Consider the following 22,589-nt stretch of genomic DNA (forward strand, 5'->3'; position numbering starts at 1 on the left):
CCCTCTAGTATGCTATTACAATGACTGTTTAACGAAGAACACTCTGGAAACTTTTGGGGTTGTGTTTATTGTAATAGTAGGAAAACAGAATCTTTAGTCTACAGAAGGATTTGCACAGCAAAGCAGCAGTGTCTGTATTAACTCCTTAAAATAACCTTTGAGTCTCATTCCAGCAAATATTAAAAGTAACCTTTGCATGGTGTGGAGTCTGCTATTTCCACTGATCATTAGGCATCTAACCTACCCTTATGTTAACAATTATCCAATCTAGACTCTAGAAATAGCCAGAAGACAGGCTTGTTTTCATCTTAACATTGCATATGTAGAATAAGGCATCCTAGAAAAATAATCACATACCTGACCAATGCCAAAACAAGTCTCTATTCCACTCTGACATTCTGAAATAATTGTGTTTTAAATTAAAAAGCACTTAAACAATTCAGTTTGTGTAATGGCACTGATTTTTTCAAGAATAAAACCGGAATGCAACTTCGATTATGACCGGTCTTAAAATCACCTAACTGTTGCTATTTAAAGTCTAAAATGAGACAATGGGCCTGGCTGTTCTTAGATTGAGATTTGAGGCAGTAATTCATCATTTGAAGAAGTCTTTCAGCGCCCTCTGTCTGTAGAGGCCTGTTATTGCTTATTTTATTAGCATGAGTATGGCTGTTCGGAAAGGACTAATGTAAATGTAAATAAAAAAGTATTTTGACAGACAGATCAAATAATGATTAAAGAAAGAGATGTAAAAAATGGTTCATTAATTACACTATGGAAGGTCACGTTGAGCGCATTATGGTATTTAGCACCCAGTGCAGTGTACTCTGTACTCTGTTTTACACTGCAATTCTGGGTTCTCCATGCATACAGAAAATGTGCATACTTGAGTATACAGTACACCCTACATACTCCAGAAATTGTAATAGTAGAATGGTAGTATGTTATACCGAATATAGCACATCTCCAACTCCTAAATCTCCTAAAGGTGGAAAAAGACCACATACCTACTGTGCACTACTGTTTGTTATGTCTGTATTTTAGTGGCACTATAGACATACACTATTGCTTTATCTCAAATATAGCAATTAAAAATAAGTTCAAACACTTAAGATAGTGTTGCTAGTAAAACTCTTAATACTGGTCAAGTAATAAAAAAAGGAAATAAAAAAGGGAAAAAATATTTGTGACGGATTTTAACAAGGCTTTCCCTGCATATTTTCTATCTGATATAGGCTAATGCACTTCAGCAAGATAAGGTGTACAGACCAAATAAACAATCTAAAAGTTAATCTAAAACGCTTTAAATAAAATATTGCTGAGTGCATGCAGCTAATACTTGCATACCTTGGCAGGGAATTAATGGCATTGCCTTAAGTTTGGTGACTGAAGCTAAAGGCAGTAAGGTAAGCTATTTAAAAGTGACCAAGGAGCAACTTTGGCTTTTAAAAACCCTCATAAGCATCAAAAATGTGTCTTGTTTGTATCAAAGGGCAACTTTGATCAGCATGTATTAATGCAGTAGGGCTTAAAGGTCGGGTGAAAATTTACAACTCAAGCTCAGCCATGGCACGCTCCAGGGGGTCAGTGCTCCAGTAGTCATGGTCCCATCCCAAGAACCAGCCTGTAAAAGTGGGAGGCTCAAAGCCTTGTTTGATCTTCACAATAGGTGTGCGTGTGTCACGGTTAGCTGGATCAGTTTCAATGTATTGAACAGCTGGAGAGAGAGGAAAGATATTGTATGGTTATTACAGGATTCATGAAGTAAAGAACACTGTTCCATAGCAAAACATTTTTGAGATCAAGCACTGGTTAAACTGTTCTATGAAAACATAGGATGAACTCTATTTCTATCAATCTTTGGCAGTTAATTCAGTAGATGTGCATTACAGCTGTCTACAGAGTCTCTTGACACAACAGCATGCCATTGATTTCCTTGAAGTGCTCCTAATGTTGCAGTGCAACAAAAGTGCCTCTGCTAAGAAATATATTCATGTTTTTTTCATTGAAACCTGTTTGGTTGTAAAGAGTAGCGTCTCTAGTTTCTTTTGATATTCCGCTTTAAAAATCTGCTTTCGCGCATCAGCGCGGTGATAAACATGATGTCTACATATGTGGACACTGGCACCGCATTTCCTCAAATGTAGAAAAAACATGTTAGATATTTTGAATAACTTTCAACTCTAACACATCTGTGGGTCATTCATCTTCATATTAATATACATTTTGTTATCACTGTGCAATACAATACCATTCATTAACATTATCAAATGCAGTCCTATATATTTACTCTGCATTTTCATAATGAGAATAAATGGGTTCATACACAAGCTGAAACCTTTTGCTTTCAGAGGCTGTATATGGAGTTAGGATGTGCAAAAAAAAAGTGCATTTTGAACTGTTCTGAGACCAGTGCAGACAGACAGAACATTGGAGGTTAAATAATTCACTAAATAGTGAGCAAGGGAGCATCCTATAACTTTTAATGCAGCTAAGTGCATTAAATCCTAAAATCCAACAAAAAGTTCAATTTCAGGCTGCAGATGATGTTTGGACCACTCACTGTGGATTCAGAATTTGATTGGATGATGCTGGACATTACTTTGAATCAGAATTATTTATGATAATTTCTGATGTAAAGTCTGTAATATCTCAAAAACATGAATTAAAAACACTTATGGAAACATAATAAACAATTTGATGAAGAAAATCTGACTTTCTATAGCTTAGTATTATTTAAAATTTCACAGCTTAGTCCCGCTGTCCACATATATGGACATTCATTTTAAGGAAAACTATTTGCTCAAGAAATGTGAATTTTTTTGCTTGTTTATTAGGTGCTACTTGTTACAGATCATAAAGGGAAAAGCAGTCACGCTCGGGTCTCAGGAGGGTACATATACTGTATATATACCGATGAGCTAAAACATTATGACCACTCACAGGTGAAACGAATAATTTTGATCAGGCCACATGTCAAAGTCTGGGTAAATTAGATGGTAAGCGAACACTCAGTTCTCGTAGTCAGCATGTTGAATGGAGGAGTAATGGGCGGGAGTAAAGACACGAGCATCTTGACAAGGCCCAAATTGTTATGGGCAGGTGCCTGGGTCAGAGCATCTTTAAAACGACAAGGCTTGTGGGGTGCTCCTGGTCAGCAGTGGTGAGTACCTACTGACAGTGGTCCGAGGAGGGACAAACCACAAACTGGCGACAGGGTGTTGGGTGCCCATGGCTCATCGATGTGCGAAAGCAACGAAGGCTATCCAGTCTGGTCCGAAAGAACAGAAGGTCTACTATGGCACAAGTCACAGAAAATGTTAATGATGGTTACAGGGACGGGGGCTGGGTTGCACAGCAAGTAAAGACTCTGACTGTCACGCCTGGAGTCGCAAGTTCAAATCCAGAGTATGTTGAGTGAATCCAGTCAGGCTTCCTTAGCAACCAATTGGCCCGGTTGCTAGGTTGGGTAGAGTCACGTTGGGTTAACCTCCTCATGGTCGCTATAATTTGCTTCTCGCTCTCGGTGGTGCGCGTGGTGAGTTGTGTGCGGATGCTACGGGAATATCGTGAGTCTCCACCTGCGCTAAGTCTCCGTGGTAACGCGCTCAACAAGTCACGTGTGAGATGCGCAGATTGAGTGTCTCGGATGCGGAGGCAACTGAGATTCATCCTCCGCCACCTGAATTGAGGCGAGTCACTACGCCACCATGAGGACTTAGAGCACATTGAGAATTGGGTATACCAAATTGGGGAGAAAAGGGGAGAAAATCCAAAAAGAAAAGAGATGGTTACGGGAGGAATGTGCCACAACACAGTTCACTGCACCCTGTGTAGCCTCAGACCGGTCAGAGTGCCCATGATGACCCCTGTCCACCGTCAAAAGCGTCTATAATGGGCATACGAGCATCGGAACTGGACCTTGGAGCAGTGGTAAAAGGTCTCCTGGTCTGATGAGTCCCGTTTTCTTTCGTGTAGATGGCCGTGTACGTGTGCGCCTTTTACCTGGGGAAGTGATGGCACTAGGATGCACTGTGGGAAGACAACAACCCAGTGGAGGAAGTGTGATCCACTGGGCAATGTTCTGCTTGGAAATCCTGCGTCTGGTCATTCATGTGGAAGTCAATTTGACACATGCCACCTACCTAAACATCGTTGCAAACCAGGAACCCCCCTTCAAGGCAATAGTATTCCCTGATGACAGTGGCCTCTTTCAGCAGGATAATGCGCCCTGCCACACTGTACACATTGTTTGAAAATGGTTTGAGGAAAATAATGAAGAGTTTGAGGTGTTGCCATGGCCTTCAAATTCCCCAGATCTCAATTCGATTGAGCATCTGTGGGATGTGCTGGACCAACAAGTCCGATCCATTGCGGCGCCATCTCGCAACTTACAGCACTTGAATGATCTGCTGCTAATGTCTTGGTGCCAGATACCACAGGACAACTTTAGGGGTCTTGTACACTCCATGCCTCGGCAGGTTGTCGCTGTTTTGGCAGCACACGGATGAACAACAGCATATTAAGTGGGTGGTCATAAAGTTTTTGATCATCCATGTATATACTATATATAGCTATTATATTTCTTACAGTACATCTCCATGTACAATATAAATTCTCATATTTTTATAACCGCTCACTTAATCTTGTACATTTCAAGAACTGAAGCAAAAGTGATGTTGTTTTCCTTATTAACTTTTTAATCATTACTTACCATTTCTCTTTTCACTTTATACAATTATGACATGATCCATTATTTTGTCAAGTCATTTCTTCATATTAGTCCTTATGTTCAAGTGCGTGTTCTAGTCTTACCTGATGCCATAGCCTCAGTCTTCTCTTCATCATGAGCCTCATTACCGATCCAAACAAACACCTGGAGAACACAAAACGTATTAAACTGCTCTGTAATGCATTATTATTTCATTAAATACCACTTCATCATATTACATTAAACAAAATAGTTGTGCAAACAAGCATAATACAACATGATTCGCCTTTTATGTGTGCATAGTTTATGCACACATGGAAATTCAATAATGATCCATCCTTTTGGTAGATGTATTGAAACATTATGTAACACATGGCACTCCTTTTATTGAAAATAGTCAGTTTACCTGGTCCCAGGTGTCAAGGATCATGACATCATCTGTAGCCAGGTCTTCCTGGGTCATCTCCCCAGGTACCTCCTCAATCTGCATGGACAGCCATGAATAGAAATTAACTGACATGTTATAATACTACACTGGCAATGCACTTATTTGAAGTCTTATCTCAGATAATCTAGAATTAAAAGACTCTAATCAGAACAGACATCTCTGGGTGATTTTACTCACAATGAAGCGTCCAGTTTTGTTTGAGCAGGCAAACAGTCGTGGCGGATGGGCAGTCAGCTTATCCTGAAGCCTGGAGGATGTGCGGTACTCTGCCTTTCCTCCCAAAGCCTCCCAGAAGTTATCTGCAGCAATGCAATATATGCAATAATATACATGAGCTAAATTACGAAGATCACATTTTTTAAATAAGGAAAGCCAGCGTAAACAAGAAATGGTGTGACCCATTGTTCTCTGACCCAACAGAGAATGAACCAACACAGAATTATTATTATATATATATATATATTTTTAAATAGTTTGTTTGTTTCATGCTAGATTGTTCTTGATCTTAAAGGAGTTCATTACAATTTAAGCATGGTTACAATAAGGCACTTACAATGGAAGTGAATGGAGCCCATCTATAAACATTAAAATACACACCATTGCAAAGGTTTAGCTATAAGTGTACTGCATTTTTAGCCAACATTTGCCAAGTGATCATTTTTACAAACTTCACGAGTTGTATTGTATTGTGATAAATAATTTCTTATTGCTGCCCTGCTCAGCGTTTACCCGCTAGAGTGCATCACATGCACTGGACTCTATCAGCAGCAGTTTATGATTATACATATAAATTATTTGATATACAAGGAGTACTTTCTAGATAAACTTGATAATTTCTAGATATTGGTTTATAAATAACTTTCTATATATACTTGGTTTAGATAAAAAATTAACACCTACATTGGCTAAGTGGTATTTTGCCATTTTCTTAATTTATACTATTATTTCTGAACATCACGTGGTGCAGATTGTTGTGCATTTTACTTGCACATCAATAATAAAAAGAACTCTGATTTATCTAACCAGGTTGCCTTGCATTCTAATAAAGAACATATTATTTGAATCATGTTGCAGTTACTTTTTAGCTGAGTACATTTAAAAGTTGAAAAGTGAAAATTGAGAAAAGTTTGAAATAAATCTAGATAAACTTTTTTTTGACATTTTGCCCAGCCCAACGTCATAATGAAAACAAAGTGGAAATATTGGATAGAACTTTACACAAATAAGGGACTTTATCTGACTAAAATCATGTTAGCGAAGTTTAAAGTTTAAAACTTTGTATTTTAATGTTTATGGAAAGACCCAATTCACTTTCATTGTAAGTGCCTCACTGTAACGGTGATTTCTTTTTTAATTAAATCTGAAGTATGTAACTTTTTCAGTGTTAAAACACTTTCTTCAATCGCAGCTTAATATGCAGAGACAACGATAAGTAATTTTACATTTTCTCAAAAACTGTAAAAACTGTCTCTGTGGCACTGAAAAAAATCCTGTGTTTGTTTTGAGTATCCCGCTTAGACCCGACCCAAAAACATTATTCAACCAATAGGGTGGGACTATCTGAACAACTGCAGACAAGGGGCAATTCCGTTTGGTGGCGCTAGTGTTTCAGAAATGACATACTTCAGCTTTAAATAAACAAGGGACGAGTCAACCATTTTTGTGGTAATAATTATACTGTCAATTTAGCTTAATTTGTATCAACATTCCATTAAAGATCATTTGAAATGAGTCCAGAAAAGTTTTTACCATTCTCTCCTCCTTCACGCAGCACAGAGGGCGAAACTCCTAAGATGTCACAAAGCTGCTGTGCTCCATGTTTCTCTGTATCACTTGCTCCACGTCCCACCCACATGATAGAAGTGGCTGGGGTCACCAAGACAAATGCATCATTGGAGTTCAGATTAGAGGACACAGCTTCAATCTGGAGGTGACAACAGTAACCTTGATTTTTTTTTTCTTCTTTTTTTAAAGAAAAGGGGGAACGAGTCGAAGTTTTTTTGTGGTAATCAACAACATGCTACAAATGCTGCCGATTTAGCATAACTTGTATTGAACCCGGAATATTCCTTTAAGGCCAGGTATGACAATTACCAGTACTCTGAAAGCAGAGACATTTTAAATGTTGCATCTGTCCTAAACGTTAAATACTGACCTCCACTGCTCGTGTGCACCCTGTAGAGTTTGAGCGCACTTGGAACAGCCGAGTCTCAGCTGGCTCCATCTGACCTCCATCCCTGGAGGTGCCACCCTTGTGCACCACCATGGGCTGTCCTCCAAACAGACTCATCAGGTGAGCTGGTTCCTTACCCTGAACCACACGCACCTGTAAAAGACACAGTGTAGTGTGAGGACATATTAGGCAGATATAACCATGCTTCTGTAAAAGATCAAAATATCCCTGCAATTGCTGATATACAGTATATCAGATCCAGTCCTTCTTTGTATTAATCATATGGTTTGTGCATCACTGTGAAATTGGTACTTCATCAACTTGCTCTCCACATGGCACACATTGCATGAGGCTTACATATCCACATGGAGGCAATATTGAGTTCATTGTGTGGAATGTGGGACTAACGCCAACATTCCCAGCGTCCTTTGTGGCTGGCAGGATAACAGTGGGCTGTTGAACCACTGGAGGAAGCAGATCTTCATCAACAGACTGCGCTAAAAGGCTATGTTGTTCCTTCTGCCTCAAACACTGAGCCAAACATTTAGTTTTCCCATGTTTCTCTGAGCTGAAACACATGACTATATTCATTCAAGTGTTATCTAATATTTGTTTTTAATGTTTCCCTGAAACCTCACTTTAACATGCTTTTCACCACTGTAAATGCTTTAGTAAAGATGTTTTGTTAGAACATGTTTTTAATATTTTTCTGATTAAGATTTGACTTTTTGAATATTAAATATCAATTTTGGAATGTTAAAGATTGCATATTGCTGAAAACAAGTATAAATTATTTAATTTAATTAGATAATTTTTATTTGTATAATAAATTATTTGGCTTATTTAAATAATGTTTTCGCTTAAGGATCATATTACAAGAGTTAATCACATAATACATATTATGTATAGAATTATCTGTTATAATTTAATATTGAAAAAGACAGGCATTCATGTTTTATTTGAAGCTTGCAAATAATATAGTTCTTAAAGGTTGATTTGTATTTATTTAATTATTTATTTGTTTGGAGATTAAAATTTATGGCTTCCTTTTTGGCTTTGTGGCTTATGGAAATGGCAGAGTTATACTATGTATAATGGCTTAGACCAGTAGTTCCCAAACTGGGTGCTGCAACGTCTGGCAAGGGGTGCCTCTGAATCTCTGCTCAGTTCAATATTTTAATAGCCATATATTAAAATGTAACTTTTTATATAACAGTCCTTATACTGAGTGTTTTCAACCGCATATTTGTTTATTTTATTTCATTTTCAGTGGTTGGGGTGACGTGGAAATAAAAACAACATAAAAGGGGTGCAGTGGTTTTAAACATTTGGAAACCACTGGCACATGCTGCCATTGCATATTCAGTATACTGGATAAAACTGAGATGATGGACATTCTCTGAATGTAATCCATTGCATTTTACGCATATAATCTACTTTAGCATCCTGAATGTGCTTTGTGGAACTTTTCCATTTCTACTAATCAACGTGCATGACGGCATGCATAAATCCATACAGAAAAAGACACTTAAAAAGACGCATAATAGAGCATTTCTGTTAATGTCACATGCTCATTCTGAAAAGTGATCTGTCATTGTGGAAGACAGTTAGTTACTTGTGCACATATGACAAAATAACAACAAACCAGAGTCATAGACACAAAACATTAGAGGAGGCATTTGCAGGGATAATGCATGTCTGTGTACAGAGCCTTACAAGATAAACTTAAGATAATCTTTATACATACTGATTAATAATACTGCAGTAACCAATTATAAAATGTGCTTTTAAAATACTATGCTGAAGCCTTAATTATTTTAGGGTTTTAAATTCAGTTTGGTAATGAATGGGCATAATGTTGCTACATTGTAAAAAAAAAATATGATTATGACTATGAATTTCCAAAGCATTTCCTTTGAAGGAATTTCCTCTGCTGTGCAAAACAAAATTTTTATCTGCTTGCTGTTTACTGAAAAACTAAAGAAATGGTTTGTATAACATTTATACACTACTCCCTTCATGTCGGTAGCCCTATGACATTTTTCTGGTCAATTCTGCTTTATTTATTTGATACACAAATTCATTAACTGCCTTAGTGCTGTTCACTTGTATAAAAGTAGTAGTTAGAGAAATATCTGTAGCAGCATTGAGGCTCTGTACAGTGACATGCTATCCTGGGATATGGATACCTGAGTGGTGAGCGGAGCACCAGCCACCTTGCAGGAGGATGTTGGATATGAATAAAGGACAGAAAGGAAAAGCAAAGAGGTGGAAGTTGATTTAACAGATGGCAAAATCAGGGAAGGCCGTCATTGTTGGCCCAGAAGATTCACGTGGCACCAAGAGGTTTGATGGACATGAATAAAAGTGCTACCATGATTCTCTTCTTTTAACTGAATGAGCCAAAAAGACAAATTCAGAATGAAGTAACTTGAGTGTGATTCATTGAGTCTGAACCTTGGTATTACCTGTACGGGTCCACCTCCAAGCTCATTGTCCAGCTGGGCGGCTAAGATGGCAGATGCTCCAATCTCATCTTGCGATGAGTCCTTACCCTGCCTGTGAAAGATATCATTCATAACTACTTAAAAGGACAGGACAAATTATTAAAATGTTTTATGAAAACAGACAGTGTTGGGTAAGTAACTCAAATTAAGAAATCAACTACAAATTATGAATTACTTTTCAAAAAATATAACAGGATTACTACTAAAAGTAGCCACATTACTAATAATTTTAATTTTAAGTTACTTTCTAAATAACTTTTCCACTCATTCAAAACGTCTATATTTCCTTCTCATTCATTGTCGCACACCCTTCAGCTGTTAAACACGCTATCAGATGTACATACACTGATTAGCCAAAACATTATGACCACCTGCCTAATATGCTGTTGGTCCTCCGAGTGCTGCCAAAGCAGCCCGATCCACCGAGGCATGGACTCTACAAGAACCCTGAAGGTATCCTATGGTATCTGGCACTAAGATTTTAGCAGCAGATCCTTTAAGTCTTGTAAATTGTGAGGTGGAGCCACTGTGGATCGGACTTGTTGGTCCAGCACATCCCACAGATGCTCAATCGGATTGAGGTCTAGGGAATTTGGAGGCCATGGCAACACCTTGAACTCTTCATCATGTTCCTCAAACTATCCCAAACAATGTGAGCAGTTTTTCAGGGCACACTATCCTGCAGAAAGAGGCCACTGCTATTAGGGAATACCATTGCCATGAAGTGAAACCCGGTCTGCAACAATGTTTAGGTAGGTTGCACATGTCAAATTGGCATCCACATGAATGGCCAGTCCCAGGGTTTCCCAGCAGAACATTGCCCAGAGCATCACACTCCCTCCACCGGCTTGTCGTCTTCCCATAGTGCATCCTGGTGCAATCACTTACACGGCTGTCCACGTGCTGTAAAAGAAAAGGGGACTTCTCGGACCAGGTGGCCTTCTTCCACTGCTCCAAGGTCCAGTTCCTATGCTCGCGTGCCCATTGTAGGCACTTTCAACGGTAGACAGATGTCATCATGGGCACTCTGACCCATACACAGCCGGGTGTGATTCACGGTGTTGTGAAACGTTCCTCTCATAATCATCATTAACATTTTCTATGACTTGTGCCACAGTAGACCTTTGTCAGTTGGACCAGACGGCATAGCCATCGTTGCCCTAGCTTATCGATGAACCAGGGGCGCACAACACCCTGTTGCCGGTTTGTGGTTTGTCCCTTCTCGACCACTGTCGGTAGGTACTAACCACTGCTTACAAGGAGCACTCCACAAGCCTTGCCTTTTCAGAGATGTTCTGAACCAGTCACCTGGCCATAACAATTTGGGCCTTGTCAAAGTCTCTCAGGTTTTTAATCCTGCCCATTTCATGTTTGCTTGTTCGCTTAACATCTAATCAACCCAGACCTTGACATTTGGCCTTGTTAGGAGATCAACGTTATTCACTTCGCCTGTGAGTGGCCATAATGTTTTGGCTCATCAGTGTATGAATTCATATTTGAAATGCATTATACATTTTACTTTAGGGCAAGTAATATAACTTACTTAACAGTAATAACTGTAATTGAATGTTAGTTACTGTAATACAAATTACAAGGATTTGAACTGTAATGAGTTACACAACTTTTATACTTAAAATTAATTAGATTACAGTAAAAAATTACTTTGTAATGGCTGAAAACTGAAAGCAGACATCATGTGAAATGTGTAACTCAGATGAAGGTGTAGAGCAATTGATGCAGTTAAAGGCTGACAGCAGGGGGGGTTGTAAGTGAGAAGTCATACCAGATGTAGATGATATGACCCTGTCTGCCTCCATGGTGATAACCGTACAGAATGATATAACTGTCTCCACCATAGAATTGGCCATAGGTAGAGGGGTCAACTGGAACCTTATCTGAACCTTCAATACGCCAGATCTGTAAAGCATCGTGAAACAGAAACATTTATTTAACTACAATTACCCCCATTGTATTTGTGTAGTTCTGCCCTCAATCTCAGCACTCACACTGGTCAGTACTTTGCACAAATAACACAGAGATTTTGCAGCCAAAGATCTTGATAAATGGTCATTCACACAATCAGTCTTATCAGATCAAGTTACATGCAAATGGAACTCAGTTGCTGACCTGTTTCTCTCCATTGCCGTCGTCAATCATTCCGTGTTGTGCCGCCATGGCTGAGGAATCATGCAAGGTGGAAACATCAAACGGCACCTTCTCAATCTTAGCGATGCTGTTGGAGACATAAGCCACACCCAGGCCCTCCGTCTGGTCCAAATCACGCCAGTTTTTAAAGAACTGCTTGAATAGAGGAGTTTCGCCCATCTCTGGAAGAATCTGCACTTGAGTGTGTTTGGGGTAACCCATTTTCTTAATAAACTCATCTGCTGCCTTCATGGAAGCCTTTCTCTCTTCAAAATTAGCATCTTTGCCTATGAGAGGAACATAAGGAACATACATAATACATTCTTTAAAAGACATTATGTGGTAGAAAATTTGTATTGGCCACAACCACCTACCTTTCCAAACAAAGATCTTGCCATCTGAGCCATGGTCCAGGATGAAGCAGTCACTAGATTCCAGTGCACTCTGGGAGAAGGGGTTCTCAGCGGCCACCAGTGCAATCGTCATGTCTCCACTAGTATCAGACACCTAAAGAACAAGAAACAGTGTTCCTGTAGCTCATCATTGTACTATCAACACCAAGGTCATGGGTTCGAATGTACATTACATTCTGGGTAAAAGTGTCTGCTAAATGAAAAAGCTATTTAAAATGTTGAATAAATTAGATAATACATTGTGGTCCAATGGCTACCTTATAGAGTTTGGCCATCTTCCTATTGGAGGCATCGGCCTTGATGTCATCAGATGCTCCTTCAGGCAGGTTAGGCTTTTCTCCAAGAACCTGTCATCAAATAGAGGAATAATGTATTGTGGATGACTATATGGCTGTCTTAAGTACATTTACAGAAACCGATTGACAACTTTCCAATGTTGAATTGTTCAAACAGACAATGAAAAATGGTGATATAATCCCAGTTACTTCCATGGACTGGCTTTCTTACCTCCAACATCTTCTCTCGCTCCATTCCTTCATCACACACATACATGCGGGCTCGCCCACTGCGTTCATTGTCACGAATGCCTTTCGCAAGCTGAGTGGCTTTCAGCTTCTCAAAGCGGTTACTTTTTGAGCCACACCACTGGTAGATCTCCTGTATAATACACACAAATAAACAAGGTTACTATTAAAATGTGGAAATGAAAAAGGTCTCTTTATGTCACTCTTTGCATATAGTACACACATTTCCAAGGTCCAAGATGAAGCAGTCTCCCTGGTTAAAGCTGTCCCAACTGACTGGCACTTCGGTTGCCCTGACAACACGACGCCCTTTGACGTGTAGCACACGCTGCACTGTAACTTCATTGGTGACCACATGTTTAAATCCTGAGGCAACTCCACCTTTCTGGAAAAAACAGCTGTCATTAATATCATATCTAGCATAAATATTATGCTTATGATCTCAAAATATTATAGCTCAAAATAGCTCAAATATTAGCCATTAAATCACCATTGCCAACATATCACTGGTCCTATGAGTGATTGGGTCACTCACCATGTACTGCAGTCCTTTCTTAAAGTAGCCCAGGAAAGCTTTCGACTCATAGCCCTGAACCTCACGGTACTGGATGGGCTTTCCCCCCAAATAATCATCCATCTGCACTGTGAAAATGGCAGCCGCCCCACTCTCATCCTGTGTGCAGTAGTCACCTGCCAGTTTAAGGAATAGCATGCATAAGAAACAAAGCTGATGCAATTGACCAGCAGAGGAATCCACATTATTGGCAGGTGTCCAGATGTCCCCAAACCCCATTTTTGAACTGGATGTTCTGTACATCTTGAAAAGTAGGTAGATCAATTACTTTGTAATAACTCTGAAACAAATGTTCAGATATCAGAAGTACGATGTATACTGCACTCATAATTTTGCAAATGTTCTTTTAAACAGCACTGTGGTCTTACCTAGCCAGAAGTGGAGGTCATATTGTAGGTTGCCAGAGCGTTGTTTGATAGTATTGAGCACCACATAGGCATCACCTGTGTAGAACCCTCCATAGAGGTTCTCAGGAACGGCAACCAAATCAAACTTCTCGACTCTCCACACTTGGAGCCCAGGCTGTTGGCCCGCTCGCTCAAACTCAGGGTGGTACACCATGCTGTCTAGAGAAAGTAATATACCATGCTTATTCAGATCTATGTAAATGAGCACTGCGGTTTAAAGAAAGGGATTTTCCCTTTATTACTCTATAACTCTGTTATAACACATATATGCATATCAAATGCATACTGAGCTACACTTAACACATAAGATCAACATAAGTTACACATATGTATTCTCTCAGGCACGTATTGAGTCTAAATATAATGTACAACTTAAATAATTTCAGTAGTACATTCAAATGTTAATAGCCATAATCATACTGTTCATGTGTTGTGCTTGCTATAGTTTACTTCCATGTTACTCCATCAAATAACAATGCCAAATGTAAATCAAGTCAATCACTGAAACAACAGCATCATTTTGAGTAACAAATAACATGTTTGTGTACTCACATATGGGATACTGATAATTCACCACCACCACGTAGAAAATCGACATTGTAGTCATTTGAATGAATTTGGCACTCATTTGTCTTGTAATAAACAAAGAAATAGATATCTTGTGATAGTAAACTGAAACAGATATGAAATAATCATAAAAATATGATTTATTGATGTGGAGAAATATACTGCGACACCATTACGCATCTTGGGTCACTAAAGAATAATTTGGTAATTAAACAATAACTTTTTTTGGGGGGCATTTATTTTTTTTTATTGTTGTTAGACAAATGTATAAGATGAGGTAAAAGAGGGGGAATAAAGTCTCGGGTCACTAAAGACCCGAGGTATGATTTATGGGTTAATCACTTTATAAATTTGGTTGCTGAACATTGACAGTGATAATATAATTTGCACACTGCCAAAGATCTAAATCCCACATTGCGGACATGCTGCAGAATATATTCTGTCAACTGGTCTCTGTAAAATCTAGTGCCTGGGAGTTTCCTTCTGTGTTGATGGACAATTGGGCTAGATGCAGGAAACAGAAAGAGCTGTGACTAATGCTCCCTCATGTGAAGTTCTGCACTAAAGCCCTCATGTAGAGTTCTGTAGCTACACACATACAGTCAATCACCACAACTCAATGCAGAAAGGGCCTCTAAGAGGGTGACCGTTTTAGCCGAGTTTGCTGTCCACTCGTGAGGTGGGGACATGCTGAAGTTTGGAATGTCTTAAACATGAGTCACTCAGCTAAGAAATTAGATGCTCTGAGTCTTTGTCTTTTCACAGACCACAACAGGAATTCCTTAAGGGGGAAATGGAATCCATTCTTAAAGATAGAGCGATATCTACTAAGAGTTGGTTAGCCAGCCATCCATCACACATTTCACATACATAGAGCAGATATGCTGTTCACCTCTAGGGTGGCGCTCCATCACTATGTCCTTAGTCATCCTATGCCACTCTCTTTCAGGGAATTTATGGTTTAGGATTTCTTACCATTTTAAAACACTTAACCATCTAAAAATAATGACTCTGTCATTGTAATCAGTCAAAGAAAGCACGGAGGACATGTAATTCCAGATATGGTACTCCATGTCCATGGTCCATTTAAGTGACCTTCCAGTCTACCAATTTCAAATTAAAACTACACCCAAATACCCCTGCTTGATGCCTGGATAATACAATAGCTGACTCCATCTTTGTGAGAAATAAACCATACATGCATTAGAATGTTCAAGAGTTGTTATTATGGACATTTTCTTCCATCACCTCAAAGCACATTAAACCATAATAGACCATATATTTTGCTATCATGATGAGAAGTTCTTATTCTGCTCTACATTCATAATGCAATACAAGACAATGCCCCTGCTCAGAAATTAAACATTGAAGTACCACTGATAACGGCAACTTTAATCGGTTTAGTTGGCTTAAAATCCCTGCAGTTGTCACCACACATTCACTGACACCTCATTTATTAGATAAAACCACTACTGGGGAACACATGCTTCACAATCAGTCTATTTTAAGCCAGAGATAGGCATGCAAAGAAACAAGTATATGATAAAACATGAATAGATATGTTTCCTCCACTTGCTCAACTTCAGTTTTTGTCCTATCAGCATGTAGACCAAAGAGAAGAGTGTGTGTGTATATATACACACACACACACACACACACACACACACACACACTCACTAAGCACTTTATTAGAAACACTATGGTCCTAAATAAAATGCCCAATGTGGTCTTCTGCTGTTGCTAATCCGCCTCAAGGTTTGTTGTGTTGTGTATTCTGAGATGCTATTCTGCTCACTTCAATTGTACAGAGTAGTTATCTGAGTTACTGTAGCCTTTCTGTCAGCTCAAACCAGTCTGGCCATGAAATATTTTGCATACAAGGGGCTACTTAATCTAAACTTGGCACATCTTTTCTGATATAGTTAATGCGGTGGCCTCCAGTCTGCTGGCCCACAGTAGACTATAAATAGGCCACGTGAAATTTCCTTATGGGTCAAAAAGGGAGGGAGGATTGCTTCTGGGAAGTGACTGTACTCAAGTCAATCTAATACAGTGACATTGTTTCTTCATATTGTCTAGTGTTGGGACTAATTTACATCTTAGTATGGCAATCGTTTAGTTTAACTCTTGTAGACTGTGCTAATAGGCACCATATTCTGTAATACGTACAAAAAGTCTAATAAAAGATCTCAATGAAGTCAACTACTTTGGGAAATTCAATGAAATTTGAACACTTTCAGTCCTTATTCCTTGATCTCACCATGAGCCATTTTTGTCAAAGTTTGTTTTAATGAAGGACAAAACCTTACAGACAGACAAGTTCAGGCTGGTGGTTTAACAAGAACACAGTGCCCCATCTGAGTGATGTTTCTAGAATCGCTAAAATCTGAATTGAGACAGGATCCATATGTTGGTCTTAAGTTTGTTAAAGGGCTGGCATATACTTAGAATTTGAATCTAATAACCACCGTGTTTGTATTATTTTAAAAGAACATGCGTTATTTCACGATACTCATTTTGGACGAAATGGACTTTGAGAAATGCCTGAATCAAAGAAACTCCATCAAAGTAACTCACTCTTTCTAGCCAGACGTTTCTTCCTACACCTCAACAGGCACGGACACTCTTGAGATATCATTTTAGCATGCTGCCTAAAGGTGATTCAGTGATTATTAGCTCTCAGCCCAGTCTCAACCCTTAACTGCACCCTGTGTTTATCTATGAGTGTAAACATCCTAACCAGTAAATTACTATATTTTATGGCCAGGCCCCATAGAAAAGTAAAAAAGAATACCCCCTAAAAATTGTACATTTACATTTATGCACTTGTCAGATGCTTTTATACAAAGTTATTTACAGTCCATTGAAGACATAAGTTTGATCACTTTTGTGTGTTCCCTGTAATTTATAGACGAACACATGCAAGTTCAAAGTCTGTGCTATTAAGGGTGTGAGGCTGATGCTAAGAGATAACACAAGGAATTGTCAGACACATTGTGTTTCCAATTCTGGTTTTAATGTTCAAAAGCAAACACAATATCACCCAAAAGAACTTTATTAAATATGAAAGTTATAGCACAATTGAAATGTTGTTTATAGTTATGAATCATAACTTATAATACCATCTCTGCAGCTTAAAATGAAAATGTTGTTTTTGCTTGTCATGTTATATGATGTGAAAATACAAAATCATCCATTACAAAATTATTAGGTTCTGCAGCTATTCAGTGAGGTCCAAAAGACCACTAGTGAAAATGCTTCTCTTCTGCATGTTTCTAATTTTATATATATATATATATATATATATATATATATATATATATATATATATATATATATATATATATATATATACACACACACACACACACACACAATTTATGTTATCAGCCTAACAATTTCAATGAAAAATGTAACTGAAATTAACATGAATTTCAGGGCTTCTTAGTCTTTACACTCACTGAGAGCTTAATTAGGAAGACCTGTACACCTACATATTTATGTGATTATATAATCAGCCAATCGTTTGGCAAAAGTGCAATTAATAAAATAATGCAGATACAGGTCAGAGCTTCAGTTAATCAACCATCAAATAGGGAAATAATTTGATCTCTGTGCCAGATGGACTGGTTTGAGTATTTCTTTAACTGCTGATCTCCTGGGATTTTCAAGCACAACAGTCTCTAGATGTTCCTCAGAAAGGTGCCAAAAACTAAAAACATCCAGTGAGCGGCAGTTCTGCAGATGGAAATGCCTTGTTGATGGAGGTCAATGGAGAATGGCCAGACTGATTCGAGCTAATAAAAAGGCTATGGTAACTCAGATAACCACTCTGTACAATTGTAGTGAGCAGAATAGCATCTCAGAATACATTGCAATACACATCGAACCTTGAGGCGGATAGGCTACAACAGCAGAAGACCACATCTGGCACCTTATTAGGACCATTCTAAATCTAAATCATAGTGTTTCTAATATAGTGTTTGTTGAGTGTACGTTCCTCCTTTGCTTTAATTTGCTTTATTTGACTTTTAAACTCAAGTTTGGACAAAACCTGATAATCTATCTATGTTATCCTAGCATGATTTGAGAATCATGCTAGGATATTGGGAAAGTGCATCTTGTGTGCTTCAGTAGAAGCAAGGAAACTTGACCTTTTGTACAAAGGAGTGACCTAAATTATGTTTATTTGATTAGTGACCTAGAATTAGTGCAAAATCTTCAATATTTTTCATTTTATGTCATAACTTTACTTTTTTCAACAAAAACAAAATCACAGAACTTTCTGTATAATTACAGGTTTAAATTGGATTTTAAATCCCAGATTTTCAATGTGCATGTCAAATATGTGGCATCAACACTGCAGACACACATCCTACTCTCAGAGCTCTTTTGTTCTTGTAATCACAAGGTCTGAGTGTATGTAAAGGTGTATTTTGGATTCTGGGAACACCCGAGAGAAAAATACTAGCATCCCTGATATCACACGTACATCTACAAGATGTCAGTTTCATATCTTTTCATCTGGGAAGCATCAAAACCTAATTAACATCTGCTAAACATCTTAAAAGATCAGATTTACAAACATTCTAAATCATAAAAGTCAATATAGTAATATAATAATAGACGTATTGCAGATGAGAAAACTATGTAAAGAATACATCTTCCAGATGTAAACACACACATCAAATAGACTTCTGGGTGATGTACAGTGCTGTGCAAAAGTCTTAGGCACATAAGATATGTCACAAAAGCATTTATCTTAAGACAAAGTGTGACAAGGATGAGGGCGGGTGCGCAGGCCAGCCCCAATCGGGCTAATCAGCCAAGGAGAGGGACAAGGCTGAGCCAGATGCAGCAGTTCGAGAGAGAGAGAGAGAGAGAGAGAGAGAGAGAGAGAGAGAGAGAGAGAGAGAGACGTAGCTGCCATGTGTGCATTTGTGTTGTGTGCCTTTTTGTTTCATTAAATATTATTTTGGCCATTCAGCTGGTTCCCAATCCCTCCTTTCCCATTTTTAACTTTGTTACAATGGTTATTTATATTTTCAACTTTAGTGTGTCAATAGGAAATATAAATATTAGACTTTTGCAAATAGAAAAGATGAACAGGGAGTCCTGCAACAGATGTTATGGCCCCCCACTGAACATCGTGTCAGTCTCAGATTACATAAAGAGACAGAAGCAATTGACAGCCTAAACAGATAGAAGAACTGTGGTGAATTCTCCAAGAAGCTTGGAACATCTAATCTTCCAACAACCAAGAAAAACTGTGTCCAGGTGTACCAAAGAGAATTGGTGCAGTTTTAAAGGCAAAGGTGGTCACACCGAATATTGATTTAGCTTTTTTCATGTTTACTGGACTTTGTATGACATTAAGTGATAAATGAAAACTATTAATGTCATTATTTTTGAAGACATCCTCACTATGCAACATTTTCCACAAGTGCCTAAAACTTTTGCACAGTACTGTATGTGTGCTATCAGGGATGTTATCAGACTTTGTCTCTGTGCACATGGTTAGGCTACTGGTAATATTCTTCAGTGTGACTTTGTTGGAAGGTTGCTGCAGTCTGTTTCACTGACACACTGAAGTTTCAAATTGAAGAGGTGATGGCACAACTCAAGAGCAGCACTTCCTCTTGCTCTATGGCATCTTTACCACAAAATCAATATTTGGCTTAGTTGGCTGTGTTGCTATGGTATCATATGATAAATGTGCACAAGGGGGCTGATGAGTAATCAAAAGTGGAACTATATAGTACTTGACAATTTTCAGTTCAGTTGCTCGTTAAAAGTTGCTGGAGAAATATGCGGGACATAATGCAGTTGTGATGGCAATGCTTTAGATTGGATGATTGTTCAAAATAGCCTGTTGAATATCAGGAATGTAGCTATAATATGTAAACCCTGACACTGTATCTATTTTTCTTTAATAGTTGTGCACACAGCATATACATCGATGGATGGTCCTTGTACTAAGACTGAAAGATTCCCCCACTAGGCTACTTGGTGCAGGCTGCCAGCTTGAACAAGACGATCCGCTTTCAGGTCGGAACCGATAGGCGCAACATCAGGACCAATATTACAGTCCTATCAGAAGGGCAACAGTTCCCCTTTGATTGCAATTTCTCCTCTTCTAATTGCATTTATTTGTGAAATTATAATGACTGCTGGTTAAGCAGTCTGCTGATAAACTGGTTGGTTTCAATTAATTGTCTAAATTTTCTCAGCGAGGTTTGTTTTTGATATTCCAGACACATTCGGCGATAAACGGCGATAACTCTTAAACGGCTTAGAAACTATTTCCAAAATAGTATTACTACAAAGACTTCGGGGGGAAACAAAATTAGGGACAACTGGAAGGCGAAATGTAATATTAGCGATATACAAACATTTCTGTATGGAAACATCTTAAGGGCAGATTTATTGTGTGATAAACCAAAACGTATGCGACAAAGTGTTTTTTAAGCATGACGTCATCACGCACACCATTTTTATCGACAAAAGTCCATTTGAATGGAGACAGGCAGAAGACGGCAAATTTCGAAACGTTTTTTTTTTTATAATCTTTTTTTACGCATTTTCACTTTGACGATAAAAAAAACAAAAAAAAAAACACGGCTCCTAAAATTTTCAAGTCCGTTCAACTTAAACCAGAGAAACAATCATCCCAAACATTGTTGCCAACTTAGTGACTTTGTCGCTATTTTTAGCGACTTTTCAGACCCCTTTAGCGACATTTTTTCAAAAAAGCGACTAGCGACAAATCTAGCGACTTTTTGGACAAACCTTAGCAACTTTCCAAATTCCAAATATCGCCAGTACTGCAAGCGTGAGGTCTTACTTCCCCGCTGCGTCTGCTCTGTTCAGTGAGCGGCTGAGAGGAGCAGCACATTCCGTTGACTGCACGCCAGCGTACATAGACATGAATGAGCTGCGCATGTGCACGCTGTGTTAGCAGGAACCAATCAGTGATCACATAGCAGCTGCCTTCTCCTTTGTTTTAATTCAAAACATTTAATTTGACCGTTTTTTTCTTGGCATGCGCTTATATTCACTACTAATCAGAGTTTTAGTTCATTCCGGTTCGGTTTCTGAACTCTCCGACTTCAGAACGTATATTTACAGACTCTATACATTTTACTTATCCAAACACAACAATAAACCTTCTTCAAAATCATAAACATGTAACGTTAGCTAAGTTCCGTTCCGTTCCGTTCCGTTGTCTAACAGAAAATATGTAATTGAGAACCGTTTTACTGGACATTCGGCTATATACTTATATAAAAACAGTATGAGCACGGTTTAGAGGAGATAACGTTATTATAAACTGAAGTAGGCTACAGTACCGACAAATTAGGCAGAATGCAAATACGACGCGATGACGTCATTAATATGCTAATGACGCATGACGTCATCTGGCGACATTTAGCTACTTTTCGAGCAGGCTTTAGCTACTTTCCATTGAAAATAGTTGGCAACACTGATCCCAAAATCAATAGTAGTAGCCTACTCCTGTAAATGCACATGACCACTCAAAGCTGACCTGCAGACTGCGCACTTCCAAACATCCCGCTTTACAGCATAATTGACACACATCCCAAGTATTCAGAATTTCACAACTCCATATATGGCTTTGTGTGGTGAGCACAGTTTCACAGACCAATACAACAACCAGTGAATTTTATATATTGCATGGCCTGCAAATGCTGGAAACGGTTTAACTGAAACTGTAACGTTTGAGATCGTTGCTCGGCCTACATGAGAATGTCCAATACACCGACAGTAAACTCTACCGGAAACATTGGGCACCTTGTATTAAAGCGCATTGCATTGTAGACTGTCGCGTTAAATTTAACAGTTCAATTCGGCTCTATTTACAGTGGAGAAAATCCTCAGATTTCTTCTTTATTTTGTGGCAAAGGAGATTGACGATCAAATAAAACAGACTTACCTTCTTTTGAACGACTGGAGTCTATATAGCAGGAATCAGTAAAGAGTAGCCTACAGCAGAACGGATTTTACTGTTCTGTATCGTGATGGCAACACCCCACTGCCAGACTCTAGCCTGCAGAAGCATCAGCGGGTGATCCTGGCATTTAAAACCACTCCCCTATGAC

General features: G+C 38.6%; 1 protein-coding gene across 2 annotated transcripts; it reads right to left on the bottom strand.

The window, feature by feature from the left end:
* Positions 1 to 48: 48 nt before the first annotated feature.
* Positions 49 to 22,589, bottom strand: LOC127627483 (gelsolin-like). 2 transcript variants are annotated; one of them, XM_052103877.1, is made up of 17 exons: positions 22,424 to 22,589; positions 13,864 to 14,061; positions 13,457 to 13,611; positions 13,145 to 13,306; positions 12,905 to 13,054; positions 12,655 to 12,744; positions 12,359 to 12,491; positions 11,967 to 12,271; positions 11,623 to 11,756; positions 9,801 to 9,891; positions 9,522 to 9,548; positions 7,315 to 7,485; positions 6,909 to 7,083; positions 5,337 to 5,458; positions 5,118 to 5,195; positions 4,816 to 4,876; positions 49 to 1,717 (listed from the first exon to the last, which is right to left on the bottom strand). In XM_052103877.1, the coding sequence occupies exons 2-17, from the start codon at positions 14,054 to 14,056 to the stop codon at positions 1,548 to 1,550; spliced, it is 2,217 nt and encodes a 738-aa protein (XP_051959837.1). In that variant the 5' UTR covers positions 14,057 to 14,061; positions 22,424 to 22,589; the 3' UTR covers positions 49 to 1,547. The 2 variants fall into 2 exon arrangements, with proteins under 2 accessions (XP_051959837.1, XP_051959838.1); XM_052103878.1 differs by lacking the exon at positions 9,522 to 9,548.

This window comes from Xyrauchen texanus, chromosome 34 (assembly GCF_025860055.1).
Source record: "Xyrauchen texanus isolate HMW12.3.18 chromosome 34, RBS_HiC_50CHRs, whole genome shotgun sequence".
Taxonomy (NCBI): domain Eukaryota; kingdom Metazoa; phylum Chordata; class Actinopteri; order Cypriniformes; family Catostomidae; genus Xyrauchen; species Xyrauchen texanus.